Consider the following 17521-nt stretch of genomic DNA (forward strand, 5'->3'; position numbering starts at 1 on the left):
TACATAAAGAACTCAAAAAGCTAACTACCAAAAAATCAAATAACCCAATCAATAAATGGGCCTAGGAACTGAACAGACACTTCTCAGAAGATGACATACAAGCAATCGATAAATTTATGAAAAAATTTCAACATTTCCAGCAGTTAGAGAAATGCAAATTAAAACTATTCTTTTTTTTATTGGTTGTTCAAAACATTACAAAGCTTTTGACATATCATGTTTCATACATTAGATTCAAGTTGGTTATGAACTCCCATTTTTACCCCAAATACAGATTGCAGAATCACATCTGTTACATATCCACATTTTTACATAATGCCCTATTAGTAACTGTTGTATTCTAAGATTTCATCTCCCTCCAGTCAGAATGGCAGCTGTTATGAAGACAAACAACAATAAGTGTTGGCGAGGATGTGGGAAAAAATGCACAGTTATACATTGCTTGTGGGACTGCAAATTGGTGCAGCCAATCTGGAAAGCAATATGGGAATGGAACCCAAAGGACATCCCCAAGGATAGCATACTACAGGACACAGACGTATCAATGTTTATAGCAGCACAATTCACAGTAACTAAATTGTGGAACCAACCTAGATGTCCTTCATTAGGTGAATAGATAAAGAAAATGTGGTATATGTACACAATGTAATATTGCTCAGCATCAAAAGAGAATAAAATCATGGCATTTGTAGGTAAATTGATGGAGTTGGAGAATATAATTCTAAGTCAAGTGAGCCAATCTCAAGAAACCAAATGCCAAATGTTTTCTTATATATTGGAGATGGGTGGTGGAGCATGGGAGAAATGGAAGAACTTTAGATAGGGCAAAGAGGAGGAAGTGGAAAGGAGGGGGCATGGGAGTAGGAAAGATGGTGGAGTGAGATGGACATCATTGTCCTAAGAACATATATAAAAACATGAATGGTGTGACTCTATTTTGTCAACCAGAGACATGAAAAATTGTGCTCTATGTGTATAATATGAATTGAATTGCATTCTGCTGTCCTATGTAAGAAATTAGAATAAATAAAATAAATAAATAAAATCTGCAACTTGATTGAGACATAATAATCATGCTCACTTCATTTAGCCCTGTATTAGGAGATACAACTAATAGCTGATAATGGAAACATGATTCATGATGTTTTTTTTTTTCAGGCAAAGCTGAAATCAGGTCGTAACATGAAATATATAAAATAAACATAAAGCCTTTCATATGATAAGCATAAAGTCCTGCTAAATGAATGGGAGAGGGCTACTTAGCAGTATGTGGAATAAAGACCCAGAGAAGTCAATCCTAAATACAAGTTTCTGGTTTCCAGACTTTCCTCAAGGAGAAGGGTTGTTTGGGAATCTGCATGTTTCAAAAGCTTCTCAGTGATTCTGATAATTCTGATAATTTTTCAGTTTCGGGAATCCCTACTATGGGCTGGAGAGTCTAGTGTATACTTCCTTCCATAAGAGGTTTTCTAAAATATGGACATTTTTTAAAACTAAACACTCTAAAAGCCACTGTATTTCAGAATAATTCTACCCAGTTTCTTTTACCCCTTGAATTATTATTCCATAGCAATGAAACTCAGGAGAAGCAATTTAATCAAAGAACCATTATCTATGATTTCTAAACAGTTAGAATGAAGACAGGCAGCAGAGTTAATTTGCTTCTAATCCCTCTCTATGCAGATTATAGCTCCCTAATCTTCTTTTTCTCTGAACTCCTACTTCAATGGAACCCCTAATGTGAGTTGCATACATTTCTCAATAATATAATATTTTGGTATCTTTGTCTGATATTTACTGTTTTTTAACATTTGTATGCATCTTTAAGTTAAATTCTGAAGGCTTTATAAGCACCCTGATTTCTAATTAACAGTGGGTATAAATAGTTATTGTGATACATATTAAAGCTATATATTAATGAATACTCATAATAAGTCTAGGTTTTTTTTCTTCTTCTTCTTTGCTTTCTCTCTCTTGAAGATAAGATTTATCAAATACAATGCTGGGAGGATGAATGTATAATTTGAACGAACACTTCCCTAAATACCAATATTACTTTATATAGTTAATTATAAGATTTTAACTGCCAATAAGTTCCATTTCTTTTGTGCAAATTTGTGAATGTAATAAAACACTTTTGACTAACTAATTAAATAAAGCAATATAAGATTTAATTGTCAGCTTTTTAGGAATTTTATGAACCAGATTGTGTTGCCAGAATCGCTTAGGTAATTTAAGAATCACAGAATCTTCTTAAATGTTTTATTTTGTTCTTAAAACTAAAATAGTAATTTTTATATGTTCATTGAAAAAAATTCAAGCATAGTAAAATATATATATAAAAAGCTAAAACCACTGAAATATCTATAACTCCAGTAAAACTGCTATTGATACTCTGGTGGATAGTCTTTGGCCATCTCAGTAAGTATGTGCGTGTGTGCGCACACACACACACACACACACACTCACAGATATAAACATAGACCTAATTTTACATGTAAGGTTAATAAATTATATAAAACTGTTACTTATAATTGAGGGCTAGATGTTATTTTCTATGCAGTCTTCTGTTGGTTCCATGTCGATAATTAGACATAAGCACTTTTATCCTAGTTAAGAATAATCTTTGTCATTTCAGGATGGAAGACATACATTCACTTTTTCATAGTAGTATTAAGATTTAATTTTTACTTGGTAATCCTTCATCCATGTGGGGTTTATATTTATAAGTTGAAAAGTAAGAAGTCAATATTATTTCTACTTGAATTGCTGGTTAGTTTTCAGAATTCATGAAGATCCATTTTTTTACTACTAATTTTAAAATGACTACTTCTTTTATATTAAATTCTTTATTCCAAGTCCTGAGAAAGTCTGCATGGGGGAGCTGGAAAACAAGGAAGGAGTCCCAAATCCTACTTCCAGAGAGACTGGTAGAGAGCAAGGGCTAGATCCAAGAAGAGGGATCTGTAAGGGACTTCCTTCAGGAAACCCACAAATTCCTGAAGCAATGCAAGGGAAGGAGTTCTTTTTTTGTTTTGTTTTAGTGAAATGTCTGCATTTAGCCTTCAGCAAGGATCAGCTTACTTGTGGGCCTCCAGAGAGTGCCAATATCTTTCTTTGGGGGTTACCGTGCATATTTTAAATTGTTTTCCAAAAACTTTGTTTCCGTAGCTTGAAACTCAAACAATTCCACAAAGAAATCCCAATTTAATATTTTCCTTTTATTTCTCGCTCCCTGATTCCTTTTCTCTTTTTGATTTCTCTGTAGTTCTTATTCTTGCATTCTCAGGGAAAAAAAAAAATCCTTCTTTCTCTTCTCCATTCTGTTTGGGAGCCAAAACATAAATCTAACTTCATCTGATAGACCTAAGGAAACTAACCTAAGGATAGTTCTTATGGTCAGCTTAAAAAGGAAAAGGTAGGGAAGAACTTATGAAATGAACACTCAGTGCCATGAACACCTGAGTTCTTGGAAACTGATTATCAGAGATCCCTTTCAGCGTTACCGTGGACTCAGTCCTTCCCTTCATCCCACGTGTTTTACTCTTTCTCCTGCTTTCAAAATTTTTGTCTCTTTTATTTACTGCTGTATCTCTGACATTTAGAACAGTCATTTAGAAGGAGCTGAATTAATACAATCAGTTCTCTGTCTGTATGTTCTATATTTGCAAATTCAACCAACTGCTGATGGTACACTATATAATTAGGCCTACTATGGTTGTGACTATACTGAACATATAAAGACTTTTTTTTTTTTTACTACTCTTCCCTAAACAATAAGTACAACAGCCATGCTCATAGTATGTGTAACATATTAGGCATTGTAAGTAATCTTAACATGATTTAAAGTGTATGGAAGCATGTATGTAGGATATGTGTAAACACTATACTATTTTATATAAGAACCTTGAAAATCCAGAGATTTAGGAATTCATGGTGATAGTGGGGATTGTGTCCTGGAACCAGATCCCTATGAATACCTAGGGATGTCTATATTTGTTGAAGTAATTAAGAGATGTTCTTGATGAATGAGCAAATTTGGCTTATTTCTTTTTACTGTATTTCAATTTTGCATTGCAAGTGTTTTAGTGACACTCATTTTCCTTGGAAAAGCAGGATTTTGGACTTATGTGGGATAATTTAAGTATCAAGTGTATTTCTAGCAGAAAATTCTTAAGTTCTAATTTGCCAATTGACTGACTTTTAGAATATGATCTGTTGGCAAATTAGGGACTGTCTATACCTTACTTTTCATGTTTCAGGAGTATATCTTTTACAAGTATAAACAAAGTGACCAACATGTATCTGTCTTTGTTTTTCAAGTGCTTAGGTGCATCTTTCCCAAAATGAAAGCTAAGGCTATTAAATATAGAGGGAAAGTTTTTTGAAAAGCTGAAAAATATTAAGCATTTGGCCAAAGAGGTTACTGTACATGTTTTCTCTGTTTTCTGAGTGTCTTTTGCATTAAAATCCTTCATAATAGAAATGAAGAAATATTTATTCTCTATATAGAACCAAGCACAGGGAAAGTGTTAGATTTGCCTAACATATTTCAGAGTTGTGCCCTTTCTTGTGATCCACCTCAAAACTGGCACAGTGAGACAAACTGTTTTTATTTTAAAGAATGTTCCTTAGACATTGGTGTTGTGTAAGTTCTGGGATAGGAAAAAAATGATCACTTCCTCCTTCCCATTCTGGAACCTGGATTCCCAAAATATCTCACCAATCTCTGTGGGTGGAACAAAATGCTTTTGCTACACTACAAAGGGGGAAGTTAAGATGCATTAAAAGCTACTTAAATTGAGACAGTAGAAGTGATCCACGATGGGATCATTATCCAAGGGTGGTAGACTTTGATTTCTGAGAATGTGTTACAATATCCCACATCCAGCTTGATATCTTGTTCCTGGCTGGTTTTGGTGGCCGTGGGTCATGGGAAGGGGCAGGTTATTTAACCTTTAAGATGTTTGACTGTGTGGATTATCAGAAGCTTCAAGGTATGAAAAAAGCATGGACTAACTTTAGGGCCAGAGGGCTCTCCGTCTGACTTCTAACTGTAGAAACTTGAGTGAAAACATAACTTTTCAGTTCATCTTTCTGCAAAAATGGGAATAATGACGCCCACCTAGATGAGATGTCGCAAGGATGGCACTAGTGTCTGGCTGGCAGCACTTCCTCAGTGGACCACTGACATCCATCCCAGTATTCACCTGTCCTCTGTCCATTTCCCTCCTAGGTACCTTGGGATCACCCGCCCTCTCACCTACCCTGTGAGGCAGAATGGGAAATGCATGGCAAAGATGATTCTGTCTGTCTGGCTGCTGTCTGCCTCCATCACTCTCCCCCCACTCTTCGGATGGGCCCAGAACGTGAACGACAACAAGGTCTGCCTCATCAGCCAGGATTTCGGCTACACCATCTACTCCACCGCCGTGGCCTTTTACATCCCCATGTCCGTCATGCTGTTCATGTACTACCAGATCTACAAGGCTGCCAAGAAGAGCGCTGCCAAGCACCGCTTCCCTGGCTTCTCCCGCACCCAGCCCGAGAGCGTCATCTCCCTGAATGGCGTGGTGAAGGCCCAGAAGGAGGTGGAAGAGTGTGCAAATCTGTCCAGACTGATCAAGCATGAGAGGAAGAACATCTCCATCTTCAAGAGAGAGCAGAAGGCAGCCACTACCCTGGGGATCATCGTCGGAGCCTTCACCGTGTGCTGGCTACCCTTTTTCGTGCTCTCAACGGCCAGGCCCTTCATCTGTGGCACCTCCTGCAGCTGCATCCCGCTGTGGGTGGAAAGGACCTGTCTGTGGCTGGGCTATGCCAACTCCCTCATCAACCCCTTCATCTACGCCTTCTTCAACCGAGACCTGAGGACGACCTACCGCAGCCTGCTCCGCTGCCAGTACCGTAACATCAACCGGAAGCTCTCGGCTGCTGGTATGCACGAGGCCCTGAGGCTGGCAGAGAGACCTGAGAAGCCGGAATTCATCCTGTAAGGTCACTTATCACTGTTTTTATCTTTATTCCCCTCCCTTTTATACAACTTCTTGAAGCATATGGCAGAAGTCTTCCCCAATCCACAGAGAGCTTATTTTCTACCATCTATATCAGATTTGAATCCAGAATAGTAGAGACTCCAGTTCTCCACCCAATAACGTTTCAGTAGCCAAAAAAAAAAAAAAAAAGATAGGTGCTCCGTTAGATTGGAAGAGGAGATTGATTTTGCTGATGAACTGCAATGGAGGGGATTGATGACAAGGAAAGCAATATGTTCCATTCTTTCTCCATAAAGCATATCTAAATTGTGTCCTCATATCTGAATTGCTGTGACATTATCATTTTAATCACAATTATTCTTCCCTCTGGTAACATTTTTTTTTTTTCTGATGATCTCCTACTTCACTGATAAATTCTTCTTTTGAGGAAGGAAGCAAAATGATGTTTCCAGAATGGGGCCACAGAAGATGCGAGGATGGGGCAACGTCTTAAAAGCCTTGGGAGCTTTCAGGAAGTGCTGTCTGCCACCTTGGCAGTTGAGAATTGATAGAGTTGTTGAATTTGTCTGGGAAGCCTTAGTGACTTTCTAGGGAGAAATTGCAAAAGCGTGTAGAGATCTGGAAAAGGACCACAAAGAGCTGACTGTGATCAGGAAATGAAATTTCACAAGCAATCCATGCATTGGCAAGTTTTGGGTTGCATAGAAGGATGGAGACGGGAGAGTAGAGTCAACAGTAAGTTGAATGAAAATTTTCCTCAGATTTAAGTACAGGAGGTATCTTCATATTTGATAACTGAGAGAAAAGAAACTTAGAATGAAAGAAATGGGCAGGAGAGAGGAAGAGGTGCTCCTTTGTACCCAACCTGGAAGGAAGGAATAGACTAGAAAGTAGGGACTCTCCAGCTGAGAGGGATTTTCCCGGTCATCTTGTTGTCACTTGACAGAAGAGGTAACTGGGGTTTAGAGAGTGAGTTATCCCCTACTCAGCTAGTGTCCCAACTAAGTCAAGATCCCACACTGTCTAATCCCTAGTGGTACACATTTTCCATGTGCTCTACTGCCTTTATTTAACAACTGAACCTTGTAGCTATGCTAATTCTCGAGCTGGGCACAGCTTCTCAGGTTTTATTTTTATTTCTTTTGTATACACTCTGTTGTTCACAATATGAAAAGTAACACTTTAATAAAGTGTAATTTTAGGTTCTAGAACAGGTACTATGAACAACTTCAGAGAGTCTAGGCCTATAAGATTCTACTGAATTTACCACTAGTATTTTCCCATTAGATTTTGAATATCTTAAGGGAAGAAGCTAAAACTTAGATTTCTTTTTGAGGTATAGTGCCTGATATATAGTAGATGATAAAAATAATAATTGCTAACAATTATTGAGCAACTACTACATGCTATACACCATGCTACCTGAAAAGTAGGTGCTTCTAGTATCCCAGGTTTTAGAATAACTTAAGGCTCAGGGATATAAAATAACTGATTCATTGGGGTATGAATCACCCCAATACATGTGCCTTTCATAGTTAAGCAAATTACTTGTCAAATAAATGATTTCAGTCTGGAGATAGTGAAGAGCTGCTGAATATTTTTGAAATAGGAATTATAGTCACTTCTCCTTAAGAAGACAACTAGAATAACCTGCTAGTTTAATTAAGTTAGGTTCATTAGACTTACTGCACAGCGGGAGGACACCTACTAGGCAGAGTCTTAGTAGATTTTTGGAGAAAGAAAATAAGATGAGAATTTTTGTAGAGTTTTAGGGCTTAGCCTGGGTGTTTATAAAGTGGAAAAGTGATGGTTTCATGACCTAATGGCTTGGGATTGGTGAATAAGGTGAAGACTTAGAAGCAACGATTAATGAGAAAACTATTAGTCTTGACAAGTAAGCTATTTTAGTTGGTTCACAGTCTTATCTCCTGGAAGCAGCTCTTTCTTGGAATAAGAAGCTAGGTTATCTTGCCTGGTCCTAGGATTGTTCAGCACAGGAAAAGGAAAGCATGTTGTTTCAGTTCTTTGGAGAACCTGGATGAGGGAATGTGTTTGAGGAAAGTCTTGGTAGTATGACAAGAGCAGACAGAAGGGCAAGACTGGTGGTAGGGGGTCCAGCAAGGCAGCCACATATACTGAGGATTCATTCTCAGTCACTCTGTGTAATCCGACTCTATGAAAATTCTATCATTCAATCCTCAAAATTTCATGATAGGTCAGTTTTTTTTTTAAAAAAAAAACTTTATTTTATTTATTATTTTTATATGGTGCTGAGGTCGAACCCAGGGTCTTGCTCTACCACTGAGCCACAATCCCAGCCCTAGGTTAGTATTTTTTTTTTCACCTTTGTTCTGAAGATGACAAAATAAGGACTTGAAAAGATCAAATAATTTTCCCACAGTCATACAGATGAGAATGATAGAGCTGAATTTGAACCCAGGAAGTTTGTGCTTAAAAGTGCTTTTAGTTTCCATGCTACTTTTATAAAATAAATCGGCCAATCTAAAGTACAAGGGCATTTGCTTCTGTATCTTTAGTTAGTATGGAGGCTTGGGTGTTGTTTTCCTACTAGTCTAAGACAAGGGTCAGCAAAATTTTACTGTCAAGGGCCAAATATTAAATATTTTAACCTTTGCTAGCAACAGGGTGTTTATCAAAACCATTTGTCCTTCCCTTTGTCATTCACTGAAGTAAACAATGGACATGGCTGTGTACCATTAAAACTTTATTTGCAAAAGGAGATAACCAGATGGATTCAGACCACAGGCTATAGTCTGCTGCCTTTTTATTTAAGAGAATGACTCTTCCTTCATTACCACTTTCTCAGCTTGAATTATAGGACATTCAAATCATTTAAGCTGATTGGCCTAAAAATACCAACCAACTTCAAAACATTTCTAGTGATAGAGCTATTCTACAGAGTTGTCATAGCCATTATTTTTCTAATTCTAAACGTGGCAGTGTTCTAGATAGTGTTGTCATATTTATGTTTTAGTTCTTTTGTTTAACTGCCATAAACTGAGGTGGATGATACAGAAAATATGTGATCTCTTCCTTGTTTTTGTGAATATATTTCTATTGGAAAGACCACATAGAAACACACACATATGCTATGATTTGAAGGTTTATGTTCCCCTAAAAGTCATATCTTGAAATCCAGTCTCCAATGCAGTAGTGTTAAAAGGTAGGCCATTCAGGAGGTGGTTGCCTGAGGGAACTCATGCATTCTTTCCACTATGTGAGGACATAGTGAGAAGCTCTCATCGGACACGAAGTTTGATGGTATATAGATGGTGGTTTCCCAGCCTATACCAATGAGTTGCTGGTGTTTATAAGCTACAGAGTTCATGGTATGTTGTTATAGCAGCCCAGGCAGACCAAGACATATGCACTCAGCGTTTTTGTACCAGGAAAGGTGGAGGCAGGAAAACTATAGGTTCAAAGAAGAGGAAAATATCTCAGAGTTTACACTAAGATTGATCAGAGACGCCTTCCTGAAGGATATGGGCTCTGGTATGCCTATGAAGTGATCACAGGAAAGCTAAAGGTGAGCAGAAGTGTTGTCCCAGGTGAAGGGGACATTTTACATAGAGGTGCCACAAGTGGGAGCTTATGCAAAAGTCAGTCTGACTGAGGCTAAGCACTGGGTGAGGGAAGAGTTGGAGATCAGAGTAGAAATGTAGTCAAGACAAAATTATGAAGGATCTTCTATGCTAGCTTCAAGAATGTGGGCTTTTAGTGTAGATAAGTGGTTCTCAACCAGGAGTAAATTTGCCCCCTCCCCTGCATACATTTGGGTTGTCACAAGTGGAGTATAGGGAGAGGTTTCTATTGACATCAAGATAAGGGGAAATGCTAAAGATCTTATGATATAGATATCAGCACCCCAATAACTAAGAATTACCCAGCCTCTATTGCCAAAGTTGGGATACCTTAATGTGGACAGTAGTTGTCTGTCTGTGAATCTCTGCAACCAGACAGTATAGTCATGAAAGTAGTGATGACTGATTCTGTGGCACCGTGTGGGTTGAATCAGAAGGTAAAGACTGGATATAAAGAGTCTCTTTGTTGGTTTGTTTTTTCCAGGAACATGCGGTCCTATGGGGTATAAGACATGGTGCCGGGCATGGGGGAAGGGTAGAGAGATGAATAGCGATATACTTGTTTCTGGAAGTCCAGATGGCTGTGGTGTTGCAAAGGCTTCTAACTAGAATAAGAACCCACATGGTCCACACTGCATGGTTGCTTTCATGCAAACACTAGTTAGATAACCTCAAATAGCTCATAATCTCCACCGGGTCTAAAACACATAACCTGTCTCTAGTGTCTCCGCAAGAATGACAAAGGGCATCCAGTTTATACTTCCCAGCAAGCCTTCTAACCCTGCCACAGAGCTCTGGTTCTCATACATCCAATGGCCATGCCTTCCTTAATATCTCCAGCTCTTGCTTCGCATCTGGCTGCTTGTGTTCTAGTCCCTATTACTTTTGCTCCTGTGCCTTACTGACTCCATGGTTTTCTGCCACAGTCCGGCTGCAGCAAAATAACCAGGGGGTGACGAACAACTTATGTACATTGATACAGCAGGAGTAGGAGCTGTTTATTGTAGGACAGGAGGGACATTCCACACAGCTTATCTTAATTAACATAAACTAGATACAGCAGTCAACCAATAAGGAATCTCCACACTTAATGGCTCGCTGGCATTACTTCACAAACCACTCCTCCTGGCAAAATGCCAGGCGCCATCTTGACTTGTTTACAGACCCTAACATTTCCCCCTTTTGTTTAATTTAAATAACAACCATAGTGGTTTTTACACAAACATCATAAATAATCTGCTACAAACAGAAGGGGAGGATACAAAATGCCACAATACCAAGCCAATTGATGGCTCCGTGCAAGAAGCCCTTGGAAAAATTATACCAGCAATGACACCATTAGCAAAGATACAGAGTTACAATTTGTTATAGATTACAATTTGTTGTCTCAGTCCAGGTAAAGCAGTATCTCAATAGATTAACTCACAGTCCAGGTAAATCACAGTCCAGGTAAGTTCTGCAGGCAGCTAGCTTGATCCGAAGTCTCCTCTGGTTCTCAGCAACACTGGAAATTTTTTCACCCTCGTCCTCACCGGCACTGGGACGAAGGCAGTAACTCCAGAAATGCTGGCTAAAGAAAATCCTGTAGCATTCCACTAAGAAAACAACCTTCTGAACAATTTAGTACATTATCTCAAGGTTTTTTTTTTCTTTTTTTTTTTTTTACATTTGAAATAAGCCTTAATAGTGCTTATTACTCATTAGCTTCCAGGTGTGGGAGAACCATTGTAGTTACTGGCCTTGGAAATGATCAAACTTCAGGGACTCGGGCCGTCTTCCGTCTTCCGCCTGCAGCGTCCCGGGCAGCCCCAGATGGCCCCGGGGAGAGTCCGGGGAGTGTTCCGGACTCAAACTGCCACTGGGCACAGGGAGCAAGAGCCTGCGAGACTGTGCCTCCGGGTCAGGTTTGGATTTGGGCTCTCGCAGTGGCGTCCTGCTCCCGGGGCGGGGGGCGGGGAAGAGCCGGCTGCCGCAGCTTGGAAAGTTGTTGCTGCACCATGACCGGCTGGCACACATGGCAGCTGCCTCGCCGATTCACCCACCCTCTGGTAACGAAAAGTATTCAGTAATAGCCTTTTGCTGCAATTTTTTTTCCTGATAATCCTTCTTCTGAACTTTCTTTTTCTTTCTGACTAGAGTTCCTGGGCTTTTATCAACACATGCCCTAACTTCTCTTGGTTCCATTGGGGTGCCCTCTTCCCTTAGTAATTTACTTAACACCCTTTTCATATTTTCATCACAAAGATAATACAATAACTGAGACAAAATAAGACACAAACATACTGTATCAATCTTCTCTATTTTTTCAAAATGGCCATTTTTCCTCTCGCCCCATCTAGGGACGAGCAGATTTGCTCCCGTCCTATGTAGGGATGTGCAGCGTTTTTTTTTTTTTTTTGTCACTTAGCCCCGAGTGTCCCGGGGCTCCCCATAGGGGCCACCATCTGCCACAGTCTGGCTGCAGCAAAATAACCCGAGGGTGACGAACAACTTGTGTACATTGATACAGCAGAAGTGGGAGCCGTTTATTGTAGGACAGGAGGGGTATATATACATTCCACACAGCTTATCTCAATTAACATAAACTAGATACAGCAGTCAACCAATAAGGAATCTCCACACTTAATGGCTCGCTGGTTACTTCACAAACCACTCCCCCTGGCAAAATGCCAGGCGCCATCTTGACTTGTTTATAGACCCTAACAATTTTCCCCTCCTGCGTTAACCACTTTCCTTTCCTGTGTGAACAATTTACTAGACTATGTGTTGCTATTTCCTATTATTTATCCACTTTTTTCCCATTTTCTTGATCAGAGTCTCAGAAGCCCAGCAGGGACTTGCGAATTTTCCTTGGGTTAACGAAGTGAATAGTGGGGAAAATGCCGCGAATACTTTTGAACTGGTAATTTTAATTCAATACTATCAATGTTAATCATTTTTCATCCTTTCACAAGTATTCAAATACTGATAATACCCAACCAAATGTGATAATGTGATATAAACAGGAATTCTTTTTTTCTTTTAAATGGATGATGTTACTTATGGATTTGAATTGCCATAAATCACTTTTAAGTATAATTTCAATGACTGTCTTTGATATCATTTATGAACAATACTGAAAATTGGTTTCTATAATACTTCTATCTAAAAGAATGTCAAGAAATTGTTTCCAGTAGCTCTTTCTTTCCCTCTCCCCTTTTCTCTTTGGCAATTGTACTGTTTTTCTCTTCAAAGAGTCTCTTATAGTTAGTTGCAGTGGTTCTAAGCAGTAACTTTTAGCAGAGTAACCTTGGATTCCTGCCATGAATTCTGTCAATAAGCTTCTCCAGAGTTTGTGGAAATCAGGGTGATTCTACCCTTTCTTCATGGAAACCAGTGATGTACAAAATAAAATAAAATGAAATGGATCCCAGAGGAAACTAGAACCATCACAGCTCCTAAATCCCTGGGTGTCTATGATAGGCTGTTGCCTTAAAGACTGAAACAAACAAACAAAAAATTGTTATTTCATGGATAAAATCCTCTGCAGTAGTATTTTCTTCATCATCAATTAGCTGAAATTCAACATTTTACTTTTACTAAATCATCAATTAGTAATAATAATAGCTTATTTGCTTTATGATTTGCAATTGCTTACATTTTAACTTTGCATGACTCCTTAAAGTGAGAAAGACAGATGATTTCCCTCCTTTTCTCTCTCTCCCTCTCTCCACCCTTGCTTTGTGTTTTTCCAAATGCTGCTGATTAAACCCAGGGGCCTGACATGTGCTAAGCATACATTGTTCCACTGAGCTACATCTCTAGTCCTATCCTCTTTTGCTTTATCTTTTGTTTTCTTACTAGATAATAAATACACATAGTCCAATGTAAAATCAAACAGTACAGAGGGATGCATAAGAAAAATATGCATTGAGGTGGGTCTAAAGAAAGAGTAGGATTCTAACAAGAAAGGGTGGTAGGAGTGGAGGTGGGATAGGGGCTTTTAAAAGCAGATTGACATCAAGGTCAGAGCGGTGCAGCTGTGGATGGAGGTGGATGAGGAGCCTGGGGCATATCTTCAGCAATATTGAGAAGCTGGGTAGATTTGGGTCAGCCTAGAAAGTCAGGCGGGCAGGGATTGGAGGAAGGAGGTGAAGACTTTTGAGCAGGAGTAAGACCAGACTGTGTGGGGGCATCATGCAACCAGGGAGGCAGGGTCACAACAAGAGAAGGGAGATGAGTGAGGAGACTAATGTAAGAGTGGGGTCTCCTGTTAGGAAGGCGTGCACCAGGAGGATGGTTTTGAGCCTGGGAAAGAGGCCACAGATGTCCGAGCTATTTGGAAGCTGGAATCCCCCTGTGACCCTGTGACTGGTAGCAGTTGGGTCATGAGGAAAAGGACTTGTAGATGATGCTGTGGCTGAGTCCTGGAGGAGTTCAATAGAGTTCATGAACTGGTGTGAGCGCACACGAGCTGCAGAGGAAGCATAGGTGTGGTCTGTTCTCAAACTGAGGAAGAAGCAAAGGTCCAACCAGATCTGTGAAGCATGACTGTGAAGCACAACCTGTTTCCAGTCCCCACTCTCATATAACCAGGATCCTGGAGAGCTGGGTCTGGGCTCCTGTACCTTCTGTCCCCAGGCATCATTGTGGGAGACTGAGGAGCAAAGCCAGACACCCTGTCCTATGGAGAAATGGACCTGTGATCAGGAAGATCCATCCATAGAGTCACCCATCTGAATGATGGGGCTGGGAGGGTTATGAGATGAGGGTGAGCAGGACAGAAGGCATAGTAGCTAAGAGATAGGGGTTCTTTCAGCAGGATCAGGAGGCTGAGGCTAGGAACACAGCCCTAGGCTTGTACCTACTAGATCCAGCTCCTCAGCACAAGGTGTAGGGTGGTAAGTTGAGGCCCATACAGGTGTGGACTTAGGGGATCATGGCTCTATACCAGGGGAAAAGGACTCTTTCTCTGCCATTAGCTAACAGTTCTTCATGACTCATGCCACTTCTGTGAGTATGGGTGGGAGGAAGCAAGGTTTCCAGTTTTTGCACATATAGATTATAGTAATATACCTTCCTAGTCTGAAGGTGGGGGACACTTCTCATCAGTAGTCATTGTTTTTTTTTTTTTTCAACTAGGGCAAGTGCTATAGTATTTTGCAAAGTTTTTTGAGAGCAAAGTCAGTTTTGGCAAGAGTTATATTGTCAAAGACAATTTCTAACTGGGTTATTTGCCGTTGATTTGCAAATATAATTAAGGGATTGGCAACTTGAGGAAGTTATAAAATTTACGAAAAGAGGCACAACACTTTTTCTTTCCATTTGGAGATGTTCATAAACCCTTATAAGCCACAAATAATTCAGATTACTGACTTCTGTAAAATATTAAATCCACCCACCACCAAATGAAAACTCACAGTTCTGCTAAAACATTGTTCTGTCTGTCTCTCTCTCTTTCTTTCTCTTTTATAGACAAAAGTCTGAACTGTAGGAAAAAAGGTCATGAGTCATGATCCAAGGTGGAATAATGGAGATGAAATAAACAAGGCAAAACGGGCGGAAACAGAACGAAATCATTTACCAAGACTGCAAAATGGAATGTGGCTTCTGTCCTTTCTTGATCTAAAATGTGACCAACAGTGATCTGTTGTACAAAGTATTTTACCGGGGAGATGATGACCTCTCCTTTTTTTCTGTGGATCAGTGCTATTTTGTGTGCAAATGAAAATAATTCTCAGTGTAAGATAGTCAGATCATCTCAGCAGTGAGCACACTAACAGAACTGAGTTCCAGAAGGAAGCAGTTTCTGGTGCTTTGCATAGATTCATATCCATGCAAGCTGGAATAAGTTCCAATGCACACTTCCCATGCTTCTGAGTCTAGGCATTGTGGTGAATATTCAGGAGTCATTCATGAGGCAGAATGTATTTTATTGTATGACAGAGGGTGTCTTTCCAAGCAAACTGTGGTAAGCGTAGTGTTGAGTATGTTGCACGTCGTGTTAGAAAACAGAATCCAGTCATCAGCTAATACAAACGATTTCGCAGAGCAGTGTTTGTTTCAAGCTTCTGTCAAATAGTATGGCTTTTCTGCAGGGTCCCTGTGATTTCTCACCAATGTACTTTCTTTGTGAACTTCCTTACTGTTATGGTGTAACTCAGGAAAAGATGGATGGAGAGAGGAATAATATCTGAAAGATTTTTCTTGGATTCACACATTTGAGGGGTCCTGAGAGGTAAGGGGATTCCTTTTGTGAGGATTACCTGAATGAAGAGAGAGAGGGCTAGCTAACTGCATTGTATATTAACATGATTATTGGCATGTTGTTTACTATCATATTATACAAGGGTGCATTGAGCCCACGGGGCTGGTCCCTATACTGTACGTTATAAGGAAGACGTGGGCAAAATAGGTTTACATGGAGGGTGGTGGTACTTCTGGAGACGGAGCGTAAATATGTACATTCAACTGAGTTATGTGAATTGGAGATCACCTGCACCCCTGTTGACGGATGCTCCAGAACACCACCCTGTTTCATCTATATAGAGTTTGTTTCTTTGTTCTCTGTATCTTAAATCAAATGTGTGCCTGAGTAATTCTGTCCACTAACCCCCTCCCCCAAATAAAAAATGGTGTTGTTAAAGGCAGATAAGAAAACAGAAACGGTCCCATTGTGGATAGTATTTTTGTAAGAAATGGAACTATGTAGTAAGTCTAAGCTAAGAAAACAGAAAGGCAGGTCGGTCAGAGGAGAGCGCCTGTAACTATAAGGAGAGAAAAAAAAAAGAATGCAGATCTTCATTTGATAAAAGAGAACTGAAAGAGAATATTATTTTCCTATAATGAAGGAAGCTGTCCTCTCACAGGAAAAAGTGGAATTCCGGTGTGGATTATGGACTTTTTTTCGATGGACATTGACGTTGCTTCTTAACAGAGACAGAGAAGGGCTGCCTTTTGCAAGGGGGAGGTGGGCACTGTCCTTTCAGACAAAGCTTGTACAAATTCCTGAACCACAGATTTGCTAAAGTGACATATATACTTATATTAATAATTTAAATGATTAACTATGGTCTGATACATGTTGTTAAAGTTGAAAATGTTTTATTATCTTACATCAAATAAAGGTTATTTATAGCCCAAATAAACCGATTTAAGTGCTGGTTTTTAATAAAAGGTGTGACGTCATACACGCTGCTATCCGAAGGATGGCAGAAGGGCCAACTATAAGTGTTTGCTAAAATCCTAACAGGTGGCCAACAGTTCTGTACTAAATTCCATTTCAACACAAGGACACATCCATTTAATGACATCTTGTTTTTAAACTGTGACCGTTCATTTCTTGATTTGACCAGTGAGCATTTACTGGGCTCCTGCTGTATTCAACACTGTAAGCATCGAGGGAACAAAGACTGCTACAGCATAGACCTTTTAATAAGTTTGCCATCAGGTGGAAAACAGGCACATCTCAGATTGTCACAACATAGAGTAAGTGCTCTAGCAAGTTGTAAGGAGTGACATATTTCTTCCCTGTAGTATAAAAACAGAGCCTACTTGTGGGACTGATTTATGTTTATAAGTGTATTTCTTTCCCATTTCTTAGAACCTTAAGTAGTCAAACTCTAATTCAACCTAATTTGAATTTTCAAGTATTGAACTATCTGCTTCATTCTGGCTACAGGGGCTGTACCTCATTTAGACACTGTGCTCTAAGTGCTTGGCAGCACTTAATGAAAAGAAAGGGTAGCAACTGGAAGGGAATGAGAAAAATATCCAATAATTAATACGACTCTGCGTGTGACACCATTTGTCTGTGCCAGAGGTGCAGCTTTCATTTTAACTAAGAATCAAGATAAATCACTGAAGTAAACAATTTATATATATATTTTTGTGAATGCTGAAGCACAAATGACTGTTAGGGCTAATCTCTGATCTCACCCTACG

At 39.5% G+C, this 17521-nt stretch overlaps 1 protein-coding gene across 6 annotated transcripts in view; it reads left to right on the forward strand.

The window, feature by feature from the left end:
* The window catches only part of Htr7 (5-hydroxytryptamine receptor 7), a 57281-nt gene extending 40556 nt beyond the window's left edge, over positions 1–16725 (forward strand). For 2 of the 6 annotated variants that reach the window (XM_021731950.3, XM_040272951.2), the window contains exons 2-4: positions 5237–5992; positions 12413–12500; positions 15053–16725. In XM_021731950.3, the coding sequence (XP_021587625.1) occupies positions 5237–5992; positions 12413–12500; positions 15053–15064 (856 nt within the window). In that variant the 3' untranslated portion in view covers positions 15065–16725. Of the gene's footprint in view, positions 1–5236; positions 5998–11302; positions 11503–12412; positions 12501–15052 lie in introns of those variants that run through there. The other 4 variants (XR_013434426.1, XM_021731952.3, XM_021731951.3 and 1 more) reach the window with 4 other exon arrangements.
* Positions 16726–17521: the final 796 nt, after the last annotated feature.

The sequence above is a fragment of the Ictidomys tridecemlineatus genome, chromosome 1 (genome assembly GCF_052094955.1).
Source record: "Ictidomys tridecemlineatus isolate mIctTri1 chromosome 1, mIctTri1.hap1, whole genome shotgun sequence".
NCBI lineage: Eukaryota > Metazoa > Chordata > Mammalia > Rodentia > Sciuridae > Ictidomys > Ictidomys tridecemlineatus.